The following is a 21,416-nucleotide window of genomic DNA, read 5'->3' as shown; positions in this document are numbered from 1 at the left end:
TACATACGGTTTCCTTTGATAGGATGTAAATTTTTTGAAGAATAGGGATTATTTCATTTTTATCTTTGTATCCCAATCATTAGCACAATGCTAATAAATATTTAATAAATGCTTGCTGATTGTTTGAGTTGTATTACCTTGTATATATATTTGTGTATATGCCTATATACACATATATACATTGTATATAATATATATATATATATATATATACAAGATATCTATTTATATGTGTGTGTTTGTGTGTGTGAATATAGGAAACTTATACACAACTATGTATACATATGGTTTCCTTTGATAAAATGTAAATTATTTAAGGCACAAGGATTATTTCATTTTAATCTTTTTACCTTCATTATTAGCACGATGCCTGCTAGGTAGTATTGTTCAATCATTTTGTTGTGTCCTATTCTATGCGATCCCATGGACTTTGTGGAGTTTTCTTGGCAAAGAGTAGTTTGCCATCTCTTTTTTCAAAGTGCTCCCATTTTACAGATGAGGAACTGAGGCAAACAAAAGTAAATGACTTGTTCAGAGTCACACACAGTTAGTATGTGACACCATATTTGAACTCGGCTCTTCCTGGCTCCCTGCCCCATCCACCGCACCACTTAGATGCTTAGTGCAAGCATATAATAGATAGTATTAATAAATGCTTAGTAATAGATTTCTTGAATCCTGCCTTGTATACCTACCTTTGTGTATTTACCAATTAGCAAGTCCCTTAATCCCTTCTAGCTTTAGTTTCTTGATCTGAAAAATGGGTCAATAATAGCACCTACCTCAGAGCTGTGAAGTTAAATGAGCTAACATACATAAAGTGCTTTGTAAATCTTATTGGGGTATAGAAATGCCAGTTTTGATTCTCTGATCATCAGTTTATCTTTAAATGGTTATACTATTAATATTTGTGCTACTAAGCAGAATTTAGCATTTTGCCTTGACTATTTCACAGGATTGTGCTAAAAGCACCTTGTAAATCATAAAGTGGTTTCCAAGAGAACTGTTATTATTATTACTGATAATAGCAACAACAACAACAACAACAGATATTTGTTCACAAACATCTTCCTCTTGTCCTGAGACCTGTGGATCAGAACTGGGTCTCAGATATGCAAAGTTTCAGATGCTTTGGTTTAGCTCAGCTCCAGGCTCATGTGAATAGAAACAGCTGTATTATTCTATTATGCAGAATCTCTCCCGGAAGAAGTGAGTATTATCTCATACCCTGCAGAATTTAAAGTCTTTAGTTCCAGACACTTTGTCTATAAGGGATTTGTGTATTCTTAATAAACGTCCTGTTACAGGATCATAGGGACAAAATACTCCACATTTTTAAAAAATGGATTTAGAAGTTTTTTTTTTTTTTTTCTTTGCTGATACATCCTGGATCAATGCCTTTCTCCCTTTGGCTCCTGCTTCTCAGAAGAATACAGAATTCTGAGTCAAATGAGGGTTCTTTTCTTCTGAATGTAAGGGGGTGTGGTGGGTAAAGCACTGGACATGGGGTCAGGAAGATTTCTGTTTAAATCCTGCCTCAGTAGTTATGAGAATCTAGGCAAGCCATTTAGTCTCTATTTCCATTCAACAGAATATAGGACCTGAAGTCAGCAAGTCTCAACTTCATGAGTTCAAATCTGACCTTAGATACTTGCTAGCTGTTTGACCCTAAGCAAATCACCCTTTTTGTATAAAAATGAGATATAGTAAAGAAAATAGCAAATGACAGTATCTTTGCAAAGAAAACCCCAAATGGGGACACAAAGAGTTGGATATGAATGAAACAATCAAATAACAACAAAAAATGGGGATAATAATAGTACCTACCTGCCAGAGTTGCTAAAACTTAAATAGGATATTTGTAAAGCACTTTACAAACCGTAAAGTGCTAGATATATGATGTCATCATCACCTTGATTGATCTCTATGGACTAGACTCCTTCTGGTCTCTCCTTTAAGTTCTATCTTAAGCTATTCTTTGAAAATCCTTAATAGCCTCCTGTAATGTCTACTCTATCTCCTTGCCAATACTTCATATATTTCCTCTCTTTCTATCTCTCTAAAAAGGCCTTTCTATATTTTATAGCACAATCTTGGTACTTAATGGGTCCATTTCGATGGTGACATGATGGTGCAGCTAGGTGAGACTACTGCAAAATTCAATTGATGCTATTTAAGAAAGTCCCCCTAATATTCAACAAAGGGCTAAAAATAAATACAAGGTGAAAGAAGATTTTGGCAGAGCCCATGTTTAATGAAGATTCACTACAGTAAATAAAATGCAACCAGAATTCCCTGCTAAGTGGTCTGCCACAGAAGACTTAGCTTCTTCTCTCCCTCTCTAAAACTCTATGGAGCTATAATACCCTGGGTACCGCTTCACAGCCACACTGATTGTAAGCATTTTTCTTCACATAAAACAGCAGGGACAGCAGGAAGTTTTAGTTCTCTGCCATTCAGATGTTCATTCCCCCAAACCTGAGCTCAAAGACGTAGAGCACCAGGCCAGGCGAAGGCTGCCTCTTCCCAAGAGCCAGATGTGTTTTTCTGACTCAGTTTCCAAGAGCCAGAAACCATTTGTCCGGCTTTAAGCAACATCAGTAGACCACTGATCAGTGGTCTGGCAGATCAGTCCTGCCCTCCTTATTCTTCCCGTCTTCTCTGTAGCTTCGTTTTAGTTTCTTCTTGCCGACGTCTCCAGGCAGCAATGATGGCTTCATCATCCATCTCTTCCTCATCCTCCTTGTCCGTGCTTCTCCGATACTGGAACCTCCTCCCTGACGCAAATTTTCCTTCTTCGGTGTTTTCCGTTCTTTCCCTCTCCCCTTCCTCATCAGACTTCATGAAACTCTGGGTGAATTTCCTCTTGGCTCCAAATTCAGTAAAATCGGACTTGGATGACTCTTCGACGTCTTCCCAGTCGTGGGGTCTAGACCAGCTCGGTCTTCGCAGCGGCTCGGGGGACTCCTGTCCCTGGGAAGGTTCCGGGCTCCTTTGGAAGAAGTAAGGCTCGGGACTTTCTTCCCTAGAGCTCGAGGTCTCCCTGAATTTGGATCTGGAGAACTTGTACGTCTCCCTGTCCTCCCTAGTGGAGGAAGAGGAGAATCGCGAGGTACTCCTCACCGAGCTGCCGTCGGACTGATGGTGGGAGGAGCTATCTCGCTCCTCTGACCGGGACTTGGACATCCTGTAAGTGGCCGCTTCGGACTCCACCTCCCGGAGAGTGCTCGACCTGGAGTACCTTTCCCCGGAGCTCCTAGACCCGTCTCGTTGCGGGGGAACCTCTCCTTCCGGCTTGAGGCCACTGAGCCACTTATTAATACTTCTGTCCACTTCTAAGTTGGCCACGTGGGCGTTTCCACGGCGATCGGAGATAGCCAAGGAGGAGGAAGAGGAAAGAGTTGTCTCGGGCTTATGAGACTCACTCCGAGAAGAATATCTGAAGCTCCCTATGGCACTATCGGTGTCTTCTTCGCCGCCATCTTCCCCCTCCTCCTCCTCTTCTTCCTTGGCCTTCTTCTTCTTGAACAGCTGGCTGCGTTTATTGTCCGAAGCGAGTTTCTCCATTTTGTACTCGGACATCTTCTCCCTGATCCCACTTTGCATGTCCTTTTCTTTCTGTCTCAGCTCCTGTAGGTTAACGTCATCTGCAAAGAGGCTATAGAAAGGCTTACTCGTTCCTTTCCCCTTCCCCCCGATTCCTTCGGTTCTTGAGCTCGTCGTGCTACAGGACAACACAGACTGAGCGTCGGCGCCGGGCCTGTCCTGGGGACGAGTCAGCAAGGAGGCACCCAAGGATCGGGCACTCTGCCCACTGAGGCAGGACATTTGATCATCTCCCACGCCATTGCCTAGGGGGGTGGGCTTCATGCTCGCGGTAGAAGGAGGGCGAGACAGCAACAACATCTCATTTTGTTTTTGAGCGAGGGTCTCGGTGACCACGTTGGCGATCCAGTTCTGAATGCTGGCCACAGAGATGGTGTCTCCAGGTCCCACCGGCAGGTTGGGCAGAGGTATGTTTGGCAAGGAAGCTGAGACATTGCTTGGGGCCTGAGACAGGCGGGACCTGTTGCTTTGCATGCTCAGCACGGAGCCCGAGTCCCCATCAGCGTTGGCCGAGGTAGCAGAAGACCACAAAGCAGACAGGGGGATGCTTCTGCTGGTGGCTGTGCTCTCAGCGTCCCAGCTATCCATGGACTGGCTGTCCTCCAGGGTCTGCCTGGTCCTTTCTAACAGCTCCAGCCTCCTTTGCTTTTTCTTGGTCAAAACCGAGTCCTCCCCTTTACTGAGTTCCACCACCTCGTCTTTGTTTTCATTCCCTATCTTCTTCTGGTGTTTTAACTTCCAGGCCTGGTAGGCTGTCAGATTGACATCTGAGAGGTTCTTCTCCCCTTCGGTGGCTCCTTCGCCTTGTTCACTCGTGCCCTCTCCTGCCTCCGAGTCCCTCTTGTGAAATCCAAACTGGATTCTTTTAATCTTCCACCGTTCTAAGGCCGTCAGCTTGTCCTTGTTCCTTTTGCAGAAGTTATAGAAGGAGCTAGCATCGGAGGCTACGCTTTCCTCATCATCCTCCCTCTCTCTCCTCCCCGTCTCTGAATCTGATTCAGCCTCCTCCCGTCTGCTCCTAGAGTGATATCTCTGAGATGCTTCCTTCTCAATCTCCAGCAGCCTTTGGTTCCACATGTCCCAGGTGCTCTCCGAGGACTCTGAATCGGAATGCTTTCTCTGGGTCCGCCTTCGGCTGCTGAGCTCCAACTGCTGCTTCAAGACCCGGATGTCGTGACTTAGGGTACTCTCCGAGGTGCTGCACTCACTGAATGTGCGCCTCCTGCTCCTCCCCGAGAGGGACTCTCCATCTCTCTCCCCTTCTTCTTCCTCTTCCTCCTCTCTAGACCATCTACGGGACCTTTCTGCTCGGTACTTCTCATTTCGGCTTTGCCACTCCTGAATGACTCTCTCTAGATCCTCCTCAGATTCTTCTCCTCCTTCCTGATCCAAGGACTGTCCATTCCTAGCCTGGGGGAGACCTTGCTTCTTCCTCCAGTCCTTATACAGCTTCTCTTCCTCTTCACCGTCAACGAGGGTGCCAGGCTTGGAGGTCCTACGAGTGCTCCTCACAGAAGAACCACTCAGGGTGCTGGCTGTATCTTCCTCTTCCTCTACTATGATTGAGTGAACTCTGGCCCCAAACACACTCCCTGTGTCTCCTTCACCCCCTAGTACAGAACTGCTGTCTCTTTCATCCTCGTAATCCCCTTCCTCCCTCCCATAGTCCTGGTCTCGCTCCTCCATCAGCTTCTCATTCAGCTCCCTCAATTGCTTCAGGAAGCCATCATTGGGACAGATGGCACGTTTCTTCCTCACAGTCATTAGAGCTTCTAGGATGGTCATATGGTGGAAGATCATCAGGTAAGCAACCACCAGCACAGCTGATCGGCTGATTCCCATTTCACTACTGACCAGGATTTTCCCTGAAAATAAAACACAAAGTTTAGCCTGGTTTTGTCAATGGGAAGAGAAGATAATTCCTTAGAGAGAGATGTGATTTTGTCAGCCTCTCTCTTTTTCATAATCACTTTGCTTATGGCACAAATCTTAAATGAATAACGAAATAAAATGGATTCTAGAGATTCCCCCTTTGATGCAAAAAGCAACTGATCACATAATAGTTTATTACTTCTTGTTTTGACTCATTAACATTCTAAGCCCAACTAAGTACCACCTCATATGCACAAACTTTCCTGGTACTCTTTCATGGGTGCCCTCACCCTTTTTTGCTTATATTTATATTTATTCTTATTATTGTGTTATATATGGTTATATATATATATTTACATTGATAATGTATTTATATTTATTTATATTATATATAGCTTATGTTTATTTCTGCAAATGTTATGTTGTTCTCAGTAGAACGTATGTTCCTTGAGGGCAGAAACTATTTTTCATTTTATCTTTTTCCTCCCCAACAACCATCCTATAGCACTTAATAAATGGTTATTGAATGGAATTGGATGAAAGGAAATATAAAACATAATAATCAAATGGATGTCACTCCTTTGATTTGGAAATTTCTCCTAAAGAGGTAGATCACAGCTTATCCATGCTTGATCTTTCTGAGCTTTTCCTACCTATATTTCCCCATGAGTTTGTCACTGGAGACAGTAGAATCTAGTGTAACAACCTGGTATGCTGTTGTTTAGTTATTTTTCAATTGTGTCTGATACTCTGTAAGCCTATTTGGGGTTTTCTTGGCAAGGATATTAGAGTGGTTTGCCAGCTCCAGATGAGGAAACTGAGGGAAACAGGGTTAAGTGACTGGCTAATTATACAATTAACTAGTGTTTGAAACTAGCTATAATAAGCATTATATATATTTGTATATTTATATATATATGTATATGTATATACATACATACACACATATATTACCCATTCACACATATGTGTGTGTATATACACAGTTTTATATATATATATATATATATATATATATATATATATATATACCTGGCATAAAATAAGTACCTAATAAGTAAATATTTATGGAATTCAATAGATTAAATTGCATTCAAATTGTCAAAGAACCCTGACACTATTTTCTGTTTTCCTTGAAGCAGGCTATATTTTCCTCAAGACTCATGGAACCAAAGTAATCTCCCTATGCACCAGTAAAATCAGTAATATATGGGGACAGTGCAGGTTTTTTTCCCCATGACTTTTATATTGAGACTAATTCAAAAGCAGGCAAGTTTATTTATTTATATAACTCAGACTCTATTTTAAGCCATTTCTAAGAGTTTCACATTCTACTCAATGTTCTTCTCCAATTAGGCTGGAGATGTTAAACACCTACATCAGAGTAGTGGCCATGTGAATGGAGAGAATAGGACCTATGGGAAAGATGTTGTACAGAGAGATTGGTAACTGATAAGATATGGGGGTAGGGATGGGAGTGATGCAGAGATGGTAGTAAAGAACAGGCAAGAGTCACAGATGATGCAGAAGTTAACCATGTAAGGGCCCAAGAGGATAGATGTCAAAGCAGAAGTGGAAGGGGGTGGAAGGAGGAAAGTTCAATTTGAGTTATGTTAAATTTCAGGTGCTGGAGGAAGGAACAGGTAGAGGTGTCCAATAGGCAGTGGACAATGGAAGACAACTTCAGGGGAGAGATTCAGAAGTCATTTCAGCAGAGGTAGCCTGTTGCAATATAACAACTGCAATCATACTGAGGACTATTTTATTCCATTTGACTGGGAGCTTGTTGAAAACAGGGACAATCTTTTGCCCTTTCTTTTTGTCCCTAGTGTGCTTAATAAATGCTTATTGGTTTATTAATTCAAAGCTTTCAGGATTTGTGATTTATCACTGTGAGTTTTCCCTCCATCCATGCAAGTCACAACTTCTCTCTAACAGATGGTCTCTGGGAGTTGCTGTGGTAACAGACTCATCACTACAGCCTGCTACTTATCACCCTCTTCAAGCTTGGCTAAGACAATTTTTGGACATGCAAACATACAACTCATTGACAGATCCCTACTCAAAACCTTTCTGGTTTGGTCACACTTGTGAGAGCGGATATTCTGTTGACACAACCTTTGAGAAGGAAGGATTGTCTCATTGCTACAATGAGACTGGAGCAGGACCATAATAAATATAACTGCAAAACAATAACGTTTCCCCCATGAGGCTGTTGTGAGGCAACTAGATGTGCTTATTTCTTCCATCTTTCCCCTTCTCCTTCAAACTGACATTCAAAGAATCTATGATTCTAAATTAGCCATACTTGGGAATTCCATAATATCTTATGAAGAAGGTACCAGCTTTTGAATGGGAAGGTGCTGTGTTACTGAATGAATGTAGTTACTACACCTGACAAAAAGTGACCAGTGGACTCCCTTCCAAGGGAAAGATCAGGTTAGATGTGTCTGATTCCTGCACAGGCAGGAATACTTAGGAATGTAAGTAACATGAGCATCCACATTGCCATCCCTTAGGGGTTGGTTCAACCATTCTGGAAAGCAATTTGGAATTATGCTGAGACATTGATGAAAATATCCTTAACCTCTGACCCAGAGATCCCACTGCTAAGAAGATATCTCAAAGCCAAAGATAGAAAAGGTTGCCTCTACACTAAAAAGGATTGTTTTTTAATGAGCACAAAATGGCTGCTCATTAAGCAAAGAAAGACTAAACCAATTGTGATAAGTGAAAGTCACAAAATAGTACCATTTCACAGGAAATTACATATATGAAAATTCCGAAAGTTGTGAGAAACTATAAAATCTGATGCAAAGTGAAGTAATTGCCAAGAAAACATCACATTCAGTGAAAAACACCAATGTCAACAGAAAGGAGGAAAAAAGAAAAAAATCAGCTATGTAATATCATAAACTTTGCCCTGAAGAGAAGAAAATGCATTTCTCTATCTTCTTTGCAGAGATGGGAGAGTAGAATTTGGAAAACTAAGAAAGGAAGGAAAGAAAGAAGGGAAGGAAGGAGGGAATGTAAGAAACAAGCATTTATTAAGTGCCTACTAAGCATTATTATATTAAGCACTTTACAAATATCTCATTTGATCTTTATAACATGGGAGGTAGATGCTATAATTATTCCCATTTTAGAGCTCAGGAAATGGATGCAAAAGAGGTCAATTGATTTAATTCATGTCCAGGATTACACAGCTAGGGAATGTTTGAATTCAAATCTTCAAATACTAAGCCCAAAATTTCTCTCTATATGGTCAGACTTGTTGGATGTGTTGATTAGTTTTGCTGAAATGTTTCTCCCTCTCTCCTTCCCTCCTTCCCTCTGTCCCCCTCTGTCTCTTTGTTTCTGTCTCTGCCTCTCTCTCTGTGTCTCTCTGTGTCTCTCTCTGTCTTCCTTCCACTCTCCTTTACTCTCTCTTTCAACCCTCTCTTCCTCCCTCTTCTCTCCAATCTTTTCCTCTCTCCTTCTCTCTCTCTCTCTCTCTCTCTCTCTCTCTCTCTCTCTCTCTCTCCCTCTCTCTCTCTCTCTCCTTCCTTTCCCCTCCCTCCTTCCCCCTCCCCCTGTACTTCTTTCATCTCCTCTTATTCTTTGTTACAAAGGATGATTCTCTGGGAAGAGGGAAAGTAGAAAGACATTTTTTAAAAGGTCATTCAACTCTCAAATTGAATCTTCAAGTGCTTTTCTACCTATAGTTCATGCAGTTACAAACACCTTTCTCTCCTTACCCACATTCCTTCTTTGCTTCTTCCTTTCCCCTTTACTCTTCCTACCTAATTCCTCTTCTCTACTCATTGTAGCTGTGAGGCCTTCACACAATCCATGCTTTGTCATCCATCTCACTTTCCTACCAATACTGCCCAAGCACTCCTGGAGCTACAGAAACGTCTATTCCCATTATTTCCTGCCACTCTACTGGAGCTCCACTGCAGGGATAGGCCATTGCTGCCATATAAGAAGTGCAAGAAAGAATAAGAAACAAAATAAATTCCTTCTACCTCAAAGCATTGTGACAGCCATCCTCACTTCTACATTGGTCAAAGCAAATAAATAAAAGTTTTTACTACCAGAAAGAAGGGAGAAAGAAAAAGACCTAAAGAAAGTAATTTTTCTTTCCATTAGAAGGTCCTATATCCTGCTCGTTGTTCATGACAAGCAATGTTGTCTTCAAAACTAAATCATTGCATTGACTAAAGTTACTCAGACTTCGGCTTTTGCCTTATAAACAAGAACAAAGCATGTTATAAAATGACCCCTGAAATGTCCCTCTTTTTTCAGGGTTTAAAATCTTCCCAAAAGGTAGAAAAATCAAGACAAATGGTAAAGAGCTAGGAAGTGGTGTGAATGAGCAAGCAAGAGACAGACAGACAGACAGATAATGTAAATCTTGAGTCCTTAGTCTAATGCAAAATATGGTTGTTCTCCAAGAGGCTTAAATGTTTTCCCTTATTATGATTTTTTTCTCCTTATGGATTTCTGAATTATCAGACCCCAGCTTAGCCCAACCTTGAGTTCATCTCACCTCTGTATGTCAGCAGAGCTTCATCAAGGAACTCCGCAGCCTTCCGAAAATGTTGGGATATGTCTACCTCAGGGAAATCATCCACCTCTACACCCAGATACTGAATCTCCAGGCCATTGTAGAACTCTGGTCCGGTGTAAACACCCGTGCCATGAGCCGCATTGAGGATATGTGTGATCCCTAGCCTCTTCAGCCGCCCCTTATTTACAGCCACACTCCTGAAGGAAAACAGAGAAAAGGCATTTTTAGTTAGTGCCAGAGCTAAGGAAAAGTCCAGCCTCATAGTCAGAAGAAGTGCTTGTTTTGGAGGTGTCACTGCTAAGGAGATATTTCCTTTCTTGGTATGTGGAGGTAAAACCTCCAAAATCTAATTTTGTTCAAAGTCTTGGAGACAATGTTAGAATTCAAGCACAAGGGGCCATTGAGAGAGAGATTTGCTGATCGAAGAAGTGAGGGAAAAGGAGAGGAAAAACAAAAAGCACCGATGGAAAGAAATCTATGAAATGGACAAGAAGAATTGGTTGTTTTGCCCTTGGCTTAAGAGGCAGGCTTTGAGAACAGGAGTTTGTTAAAAAAAAAAAAAACTCAAGGGCAGGTCCTACTAAACTGGAAGGGTTTCAAGTCAGACTCTGCTGATGGGCTAGCTTTATGTCCGTTGTCTAAAAGACCAGACTATCTAAGTTCAGATAAACTTATTATCAGGTTGATTGAAGGATGATACATTTTCCATCTTCAGAAACTCTCAAAAGACTATCTACTATATCTACTTTTAATTGAGAAGGTTCAGTACCTCCCCAAGTAGAGGAGCACTCACAGGAATGAAATTATGGATACTACTAATATTACTAATAACAATTGGAAGATTAACATTGATACAAAGTTTTATATATTGTGAAGGACTTTTATATACAGGTGGCCAGGTACTATGTTATATCATCTTTAATTTCCAAAGAAACACTAACAAGAATTAATTGATATGATTAAACTCATAGTATCCTTTGTCAGTTTAGTAGGGCTATGGAGGAATGGGACACAGGTAATTTTCTGATAGAAGGTGGTACTATGTTATAGCATCTCTAATTTCCAAAGAAACACTAACGAGAATTAACTCATGATTAAACTCATAGTATCTTTTGTCAGTTTAGTAGAGCTATGGAGAAATGGGACACAGGTAATTTCTGATAGATGCTGGGGGAGGGACAGCATCAGGAAAAGTTTGAAGCATCATGTACTATCCAGGGAAAGTAGGACTTTTGTTGTTTTTCATATAGTCTTTTCCATTGTATCCAATTTGTTGTGACCTCATTTGGACTTTTCTTGCTTTTTCCTTCTCGAATTCATTTTACAGATGAAGAAACTGAGGTAACAGGGTTAAGTGGCTTGCCTAGGATTACACAGCTAGTAATTTAAAACTCAGGAAGAGGAGTCTCCCTGACTTCAGAGCCAACACTTTATCCATTCTGTCATGTAGTTGCTTGGGACTGGAAAATGGGATTAGATGATGCTAGAGAACACTGGGTACTTGGGAAAGAATAGAGGACGATAAACTTGGGAGACAGAATTTCTATAGCTCCATGTTAGCTTTGAAACAGACTGTGAGAATGTCTGGACTTATTCAGGAGTCTGACACAATCCCTTGAGGAGACCTATGGGAAATGGTCACCATATCCCTCTAGCAGTAGCCTATCAATGGCAAAGTTTACTCAGAGACTCACTTCTCTGCGATGAAGACGTTGGGCCAGACTTCATCCACTTCATTCCAGGGGGCCTCCTGGCGGTCCTGAACCAAAGCCCTCTGGAGGTCCATGACACAGGGGGTGTTATACAGGCTGGTATCATCAATCTTCTCTTTGACTCTGTTGTAGAGATCTTCCACCAGCAGTTGCTCTGCAGACTCCAGCATCCCTGGGCACACAGTGTCTGCTTTGATTTCCCTTGGTTTGAGCTCTGTCATGGATACATAGCATTAGCAAAAGACTAAAAACTAAAATTTATCTCTCCACCTTTCTCCTAGCACCCTTCTCACTCTGGTTATTCTAGGGTCCTTCCTCCTCAATGGGAGAATTTCTCCATTTGAGAAAGCACCCATGACAATCCTATTTATTTCAAACTCATCTCAGCTTTATATCTGCCTTTTCCCCACTACTATCCCTTCTCTACCCTCCTATACTTCCCCCACCCCTCCAACTTTTTAGCTTTCAGCTGTTAGTAAAGTGCCTGCACATAGTAAGTAATTGCTTACTAAATGCTTTATTGATCTTATTTACATTTTGGGCTACTACATATATTATTTTCTATAAGGATATCCTATTAATTTACCCTGTTCTAGCAATATTTCATGGACTTGCCCAGACTATTTGCACTTGGGATATTTTAAGGAGTTTTATGAGGTAGTCTACTTCCCCTACAAAGATCTGGTCTTGAAGACACAATATATAAAGCTTTGTATCAATGAAGATTAATGGTATCCATAATTTCACTCCTGTGGGTGCTCCTCCACTTGGGGAAGCCCATTAAGGTTATCAGATTGATAGATCTAGTAAATATTGTACATGCCACCTATCTAGATTTTGGTAAGCCAATTGATAAATTATGGTATCCTTGTGGACAACAAGGAAAAATGTGGATTGTAAGACATTATATTGTTAAATAGTCAGCCATCCGCAAATGTAAAGCATTGACCTGACTATTTGCAGTCAAGACCACCTTTAGTCAAAGGGAGAAGGAGATAACCACTTAAAACTCTTACAATCACATTCAGAATTTTAACCTATTTTCTCCTTAGTTCCTTCCCGACCCCCCAATCCCCTCACCAGCTGCTTTTGCCTAAAATTCTATTTCACAGTATTTTAATTTAACAAAATTTTAATAAATACTTACTATGTATCAGGAGCTATGCTAAGCATTTCATAAATATTATCTTATTTGATCCTCACAACAACTCTGGAATATAGGAGTTATTTTCCACATTTAATAGTTGAAGCTACTGAGGCAGATCAGGATTAAATGACTTGTTCAGAATCAGTCACTGAGCTAATAAGTGTCTGAGGATGGATTTAAATTCCGGTTTTCCTGACTGGAAGTTCAGGCCTCTATCCACTGTCCCACCAAGCTGCCTGGTTTCCTTCCTTTTGTTTAAAGCTTTTTAATTCAGATTACAGTGATCACAATTCAATTCAAAAAATGTTTAATGAACACTTACTTTGGAATAAATTCTAGGTATTGGGGATTGTAAGACAAAAACAAAGCAATCCTTGCCTTCAAGGAGATTATATTCCTTTGGAGAGAAATAACATGTACCCAGCTGAGTACACCCCAAATAATGTAAATTCAAAATTACTTCAGGACAATTGAAGGGATCAAGAAACGCTTCTTCTGGGAAGTAACACTTGTGTGAGCTATATAGAAAGCCAAGGATTTTGCAAGGCAGAGGTGAGGGGGAAGAGCATTTGTAGTTTGACAGACAACCTGTATGGGAAGGCAGGAGACAGAATGTTGTGTATGGGGAAGGTCAGACCATTTAACTGGAAAATGGAGTATTAGGGGAAAAGGTGTCAGACTGGATAAGATCAAAGGATCAGAGTGTCTTAGATATGGATTCAGAAAGGATTCAGAGGTTATTTAATTCAGCCACTACATTTTATAAGTGAAGAAATGGAGCTGGGACTTAAGTGACAAGGTGTGAAACAAGATCTTTTGACTCCAACATACCACACTGCCTTCTGAAAATGGAGCCATGGTGCGATGGTTTTAAATCCCAGACAGTGTTTGTGTTTTATCCAAGATGCACTAGGGTACCACTGAGGCTTTTAAGCAAGAGAGTGACATGATCACATTAGGAAAACCAACTTAAAGGCTATGTGGAAAATGTATTTGCATGGGAAGAAGCTTGAAGGAGGGAGAGAAATTGGGAGGCTATTGTGATAATACAGATGGAAGGTGATGAATGCTTGAACCAGATAGTGGTCAAGAATAGAGAGAATGGGATGGATATGTGAGATGTGGAGGTATAATAGATAAGACTGGGCAAATGATTCCAAGACAACTAGTGGGAGGAAGGCAGTGAGGGAGAGGGAAGAATCAAGAATGTTATGTCAGGAATAGGTAAGTTGTCAACTATCATTTATACCATTAAGTGTGAATTTTAAATGTACCAAAAAAATCAGAAAGAGGGGAAAGATAAGAAAACACTGAATTTGGAGTGTGGGGAGTCAGAAAGGGACTTTTGCTTAGGACTGATTCTATCAATAGCAGCTATCCCCTGGGACTCAAAAGGAATTAAAGACTTTTATGACATTTCCACAAATAATGTTTTAAGGTGCCCATTTTTTGCAGTCCCTCCAACATCTGCTATTTCCATTTTGGTCATTTTACCAATTTGCTGATTAGGAGCTGCTTTGATTTGCATTTTTTTTTATTATTAGAGATTTAGATCATTCTGTAATATGTGTCTAAAATTTGAAATTTCTTTTCTTAGTCTTGTTTGATTCAAATAACCTTTGATAATTTATCCTTTCATCTTACATATGTGTGTTTTTTCTCTATATGTCTTGACTAATAGATTTGTTTGTTTTTTGCTTTTTTTGCTGAGGTAATTGGAGTTAAGTGACTTGCCCAGGGTAACACAGATAGGAAGTGTTAAGTGTCTGAGATCAGATTTGAACTCAAGTCCTCCTGAATTCAGGGCTGGTGCTCTATCCACTGTACCACCTAGATGCCTCTGACTAATAGATTCTTAATAGAGATACCTGACAATTTTTTTTCCTAATTGACAGCTTCTTTCCTTATTCTAATATATTGATTTTATTCACACAAAAGCTTTTCAATTTCATGTAATTAAAATTCTATATTTTTTCTTGGGGAATCATCTTTATCTATTATTTGTTAAGAAGTTTCCCAATAGCCTCATCTATGAAAGATGTCTGATCTAAGTTTTCTGATTCTTTGTTATGTGATCTTTAATATTTAGGCTGCATTTCCATTTTGAGCTTATTTTGGTATACAGTATAAATACTGCTTTAAATCTAATTTCTGCCAAAATGCTCTCCAGTTTTTTAAACAGTTTTTTCCCCCAAGTAATTTATATTCTTGGGTCTATAAACCCAGGGGTATTAACTTTGTGATTCTTTCTTCTCTAATCTGTTCTACTTTTTATTTTTTAATCACTACTAAATAGTTCTAATAATTTTTATTTTATAGAAGTGCCCTTCATTCTTATTTTTATGATTTCCCTTGAGATTTTACATTTCTTGTTCTTCCAAATGAATACTGTTATTATTTTGTCTAGTTATTTGCTAGAAATTCACAATTATGTATAGAAGAGGAGAGAGCACCAATCTAATCGAGCAATAAGATTCAAGTTTCAGAATCTCCCAAACATGTAGCTGTTTTGTCAAATGCTATATCCTTTTTGCAGTTTAATTGGTATAGGACAAAATCTGTTCATTTAGGAAGCAACTCCATTTATATTACATTAGTATGACCTAACTATGAGCAATGAATATCTTCAATTTTTTAATAATTTTTTTCTTGAGAGAAGAAAAAAATTTAATAAGCACTTATTATGAGACAGGCACAATGTCAAGTGTAACTATTTACATAAGTTTGGAGAGTGTTTTAGTAGCTCAACATTCAAACATTTTATACTTGTTTTGAATTGGACTTCCCTTTCTCTTATTTTCCTTTAGCTATTTAACATTTTAACCAGTAGTTGAAATAAAGGAATAGATGGCATGTTTATTGAATTTGCATCTGGCTAGTAACTATGAAAAACAGTTAATAAATTGGAAGACTTGGAGTCAGAATCCAAAAAGACCCTGGCAATGCAGAAGACTGGGATAAATCTAATAAGATGAAATTGAATAGGGAAAAATAAAAAATTGTATACTGGGGTCCAAAAAAATCAACTTTTGTTGTGCTAAATAGATGGTGAAGCTATAATTCATCTGCAAAAGATTTGAAGTTTTAGTAAGCTTCAATCTCAGTAGAAGTCAGCAGTATGATATAGCAGTGGGGAAAAAAAAGAAAAGGTGATTCATATCTAAAAAGAGGCATAGTTTGCAAAAATGGGAGGCATTAGTCCCACTGTAATCTTCTCTGATTAAACTACATGAGGAGTATTGTGATCGATTCTAGTTTGGGAAAGGTATTGTTAAGCTTAAGAAAATCTGCAGCAAAGAAACCCAAATAGTGAAGAGCTTTGGCGGTATAACATATTAGAACTGAAAAAAGGGGAGAAATTAGAGAAAACAGGAGAAGAGAAGATTCAGGGAGGATATAATAGGTGCTCTCAAATATCTGAAGGATTGTCACATGAGAAAGGGATTAGATTTGTTTTGATTCAGAGGGGAAAAAAGGAGCAATAGCTCCTTTGCACAGTTATTTCCCCCATTAAACTGTGATCTCTTTGAGAGCAGGGATTGTCTTTTACTTTTCTTTATATCACCAGAATTTTTGCACAGTACCTGGTACATATTAAGACTCCACAAATATGAATAGATTAACAAATTGTAAAGAGGCAAATTTAGGTTTGGTGGGAGAAAAAACTTCCTGACACTTAGACTGATCCAAAAATTTCAATTTATAAGGGTTGCCTTGAGACATAACAGGTTTCCCTTCATTGGAGCTCTTTAAGCAGACTGGATTTGTAAAATGTGTTGGAGGAAAAAAAAAATCTTATTTGGTGGATGGTATGGGTTGAACTAAATGGCTGTTAAAATGAATTCAAAATCTGAAATTGCATGATTCTATGAAAATGAAAAGAGCAGAACAAATTAATAAAAGGGAAGTAAAGCCCAAGATAGGTAAAGAAATAACAAAAGAGCACTTTGCCGATTTCAAAAAGTTCAAGTCTTTAGGTTGCCATTAATTTCAAACATAGATATGGAAAAAAAAAACCCTTCAAATATCATCCTGGGACCTCAACCCCCTTTGAGGCTTCCTAAAAAGTCCAGGGTTCTATCTACTGTACCATCACATGCCATGTGGGCTACTCCAAGAGGAGATAGCACTAGCAGCTGAAGCAACCAGAAAATATATTATGGAAAAGGCAGTATTAACTGGATTCTTACTAAGAGGAATGGATTGTTAAGAGCTGGAGGTTGGGAGGCAAAGCTTTTAAGGCATGGGGATTGGACAACAAAAGTTACAGAGCTGCAGGAGGTAGTACCACTTGTAAGAAACAGCAATTAGGTTTGTATTGAAGAATTGTAAAATGTGTGGATGTAACAGAATGAAAGAAGACTGGAAAGGTCCTCTAGATGAGGAGGGAATGGACTCAAGATGAAGATTGGATATGTATTTCTAGACATAAATTAAGAATTTATTTTTGCTTAATTATACATATTTATTAAAAGAACTTTGGGTTTTTTTTCCCAATGTGGGAGGGGGAAAGGTAGAAGGGAGATATGTTAAATGTTCATGACTTTTAAAAGAATTTTAAAATGTTGGAAAAGTAGGAAGGGGCCAGGTTTTGAAAAACATTAAATTCCAACCATAGAATTTTACATTCGATCCAGTAAGAGTTATTTAAGTTAGAGTTTAATGAGTAAGGGACGACCCATTCAGACCTACACCTTACAAAAGTCACTTTGGTAGCTGAATAAAAGATGGATTGGAACAGTAAGAGTAATTAGAAGGCTATTGCAATAATCAGGAGATGAGGACCTTAACTAGGGTAATTGTTGCTCTAGTGGATATGCAAGAGATATTGTTTAGATGGAAATTGCAAGTTTAGTATCTGATTTAATATGATGAGTGAGAGAGAAAGAAATTGAAGAATAGAATCAAGAAGGACCAAAATTGTAAGCTAGAGTGATTGGGAAGATGAAAGAGTAATAGAGAAATTTAGAAGTTGGGACATATTTGTGGGAAGTGGGGTAAATGAATTCTGTGATGGTTATATTTGAAATGCCTATGGGACATCCAATTCAAAATGTCCAAAAGTAGTTGGTTATATGGTATGGAGCATAGTTGATTATATAGTATTGGAGCAAATATCTGTAGAAGAATGATAACTGAACTCGTGGGAACTGATGAGATCATCGAATGAAGACATATACAAAGATTGGTTGAAGAAATGGAGATATTCTTTATGTAACAAAAGAAAACCCTTGGTCGGCGAGTAGGATCACAAAAGCCATTTTAAAATATCTATAAAATTGCCATGTAAAAGATAATTTATCCTACTGGATCTCAGAGCCAGATGTAGGACCAAGGAGTACAAGTTACAGGACAGCGTATTTCTAATCAACCCAAGGAAAGTCTTAGTCACAATTAGAAATAAAATGTGCTGCCCCAGGAGATAATGAGCTAGAGATTTTCCAGCAGAAAGTGGATGAACAAGGCCAGATGGGTGGTATTATGTAGGATAATGCATGCTTAAAATTCAGGTTTGATTTGGACTACGTGACCTGACCTCTGTCTAAAATCTCACCTCAACAATTCTATGTGTTTAAAATGTGAATCTCTCCAGGAACAAGGTAGTGTCTTTAGATGAACTTCCCACATTCTTCACCTCCTCCTTAGGTTCTGATTTAATTACCTTCATTAATGATCTTCTTGGCAGCAACAGCTGATGACAGGTGAATGGGATCCATGAAAATACTCTCTGTTTCAGCATCTGAGACCATGGAGTACCTGGGGATAGAGGACACTCATATTAGGCTGAGTGAATACAAGCATCTTAAGAGCAGAAACTCTGTAATGTATTCATTTTGTAATGATTTGTACACAGTAGGCCTCTAATCAAACTTTGGTTGAATTAAATTGATAAGAATATTATCCAAAGGATATTAAAGCTCAGTATTGCTGGGGTCCTGTTATTGTCTGAATACCAATAAAATTTTTAGTTTTTTTATATTTTTGCTAATGATTTTCTTTAGGTTTCTTTTTAAAAATATATACCAAATATATAGACATAAGTGCCCGTTCTAAATTTGTCTAAAGCATTGTGAAAATTTCAATTTAAATTTAAAACTGAAAGATCTAGATACTAAGCTGTAACCCACAAACAATTTTGCCATATAATTTTGATCTGGAGAACCAATGTATCTAATGGACACAGAAATGACCTTACAGTCAGAAAAAGGTCTTGGTCCAAGGGTTATCCCGGACACCTATCAGCAGAGTAACCCTGAGCAGGAGACATAAGCTTTCAATGACCTGAAGGCAATTTTGTAAGTCTAGAAGTTACACAACAGCTGCTGATCTTCCTTGATAGAGGAAATTTCCTCACTAGAAATTCCCTGCATCGATGAAATCACAGGTCTGGTTCAACAAACAAACAAAAAATCCTGAAATGGCCAATATCCAACTTGTGTTTATGAAGTCAGTATTTTGATGAGTTAGTTTACGTTGAGAGGTAGACCTAAATTTTGCTCCTGTAAATTCTGCTAAAAGCTGAGATTAGCTTACTGACATGATCCAGTTTCAACTTTGAGTTATAAATTACAAATGTACCAAAAATCATCTACCATTTGGAGGGAGACAAACCCAATAACCAAACAATTCTTCTACAGGAGGATAGGTTTATTACATCTAGTAAAGGGCGCATTTGGAGAAGGAATAAAAGAGAGGTACCTCAGGTAAGAATAATGTGTAATAGGACAAGAAGCCTTCAACTTTAAAATAGAATAAGAGCTCATAAGACAAGAAAAGTGAGAAGAGTCAAATCCCAATCTATCCACATTGTTTATACAAAACAAGGATGCTCAATACAAAAAAAGACACTAAAATTCAATTGAGATGTGGTAAGATAAGAAAACCTGGGAGAAAGAACTGAAGGACTTGACCTAATCAAGAAAAATAGGCAAAATGAGAAAATCAAGTAAGTACAACTATTTTTAGAACTGGAAAAGAGAAGAACCAGCAGATAGAAAGGTTTGAATTTGAAATAAAAGGGCAAATAACAAAAAGAACTAGGGAAGGAAAGGCTGGTAATACCAGAAGTTCTCACTAAGAGCAGAATAAAGGTAGGGATGATTTTCACTAAATTGGTTGCCAGTATGATGGCTGGTATGATGGGCCCTGCCCCTTTTCTATGTGGACATCCTATTTGCAGAAAGAAGCAGAAAAAAAAAATCTTTGTTTGAGAAACATAAAGGGCAGCTTAAGGAAAGTAGCCCCTTAGATATAAATGTTTCAGGAGAACCACAGTCTATTTGGGAAGAGATGAGTCAATGCAAGGGGCAGAAGCACTGACTAAAGGTGGGATGTCTGCAATATTTTAATATGTATCAGTTCATTTACATATAACTGCTTTTAGTTATATGTAATAGATATGTTATCTATATATAAATAGTCGAATATAATTGAGAATTATAGTCGAGAAAACTACAAATTAAAGATTTTTTGGTGAAAATGGGAAAATTGTATGTGTGAATCAACCCTTAGAAAGGGATTTTCTGATTCCTATATTTCTCTGCTAGATTTTTATAAGTATGTAAGTATACTTTTAAAAGTGTTTCCCTTTCCTACTCTCTCCCTGACTTTTTTGTACATGGGTGAGAGAGTATGATTAAGTTTATGGGTAAACTCTTACAATGTGATTATTTTTGCTTTTACCTTCTTGGTTAATGTGTCATGTTCAAAAGTTAAAGATGTCATTGTGACTCATCAGTACAAATAGGAAACATGCCAGAGGAGGTTCTGTAGCTACAGTAATCAGTGGTAGGAGGGTGTTCCCGTACTTAGAATCTTGAGAATACATGAGAGGCACATGTCTCTCCTTTCAGTGAACCATTCCAACATGCTACAGTGAGTGCAAGTGGATGTGATTGAATCAGCCCTAACTTAGGAAGGGAAATAAACTGAGAGAATAAGGGGGTCAGTAGCTGTACCTGTCCTATACTGGTAGATTACAGAACATGGTAGCATGGCACCTATTAGAATGAAAATCACACCAAAATACTATCAAACAGAGTTTTCAAAGTGCCCAGAGCTTGGTGCAGTTTCTAGCAGAGAATAGGTAATAAAGTCTTATTGACTTGACTTGACTTGGAGAACACCAGAGAAAGCTTTCTGGTCCCAAAGAATACAGAATACTGACCTTTCAGGGCACTTGTGAAAATCAAATGAGATAATGTTTGTAAAGCTCTTTCTAAACTTTGAAATGCTTCATAAATGTCATTTATATTATTATATATGTTTTATTATTTTAATATAACATTAATTATTATATAATAATTATACAATATATTATATTATATTATTACTAATCACTATTATTATTGTGGTGCCCTGCTTAATTTTGCCACTTGAAGAAAAGGAAGTGAACAAAATTATGAAGATGTTGAAGTCTACTTTGAAGAAGATAGCCCCCAAGTATTCAGAAGCAGACAAGTTCAATAAGCAGACAAAAGTCAATAAACTAAAGATGATGATATTTAAAAAAAGGTTTTAGCAGGCA

The 21,416-nt window shown here is 38.6% G+C and overlaps 1 protein-coding gene across 1 annotated transcript in view; it reads right to left on the bottom strand.

Annotated features, from left to right (window-relative positions):
• Positions 1-2,239: 2,239 nt before the first annotated feature.
• DUSP27 (dual specificity phosphatase 27, atypical) overlaps positions 2,240-21,416 on the bottom strand; it is a 37,381-nt gene continuing 18,204 nt past the window's right edge. Inside the window, exons 3-6 of the mRNA XM_003767383.2 lie at positions 18,552-18,646; positions 11,725-11,956; positions 10,010-10,227; positions 2,240-5,471 (exon numbers count right to left, since the gene is read on the bottom strand). Coding sequence (XP_003767431.1) covers positions 2,644-5,471; positions 10,010-10,227; positions 11,725-11,956; positions 18,552-18,646 — 3,373 coding nt within the window. The 3' untranslated portion in view covers positions 2,240-2,643. The remainder of the gene's footprint in view (positions 5,472-10,009; positions 10,228-11,724; positions 11,957-18,551; positions 18,647-21,416) is intronic.

Source organism: Sarcophilus harrisii, chromosome 4 (genome assembly GCF_902635505.1).
Source record: "Sarcophilus harrisii chromosome 4, mSarHar1.11, whole genome shotgun sequence".
Lineage (NCBI taxonomy): Eukaryota > Metazoa > Chordata > Mammalia > Dasyuromorphia > Dasyuridae > Sarcophilus > Sarcophilus harrisii.
Note: the sequence above shows the minus strand (reverse complement) of the source record. Positions and strands in the feature narration are given on the sequence as shown.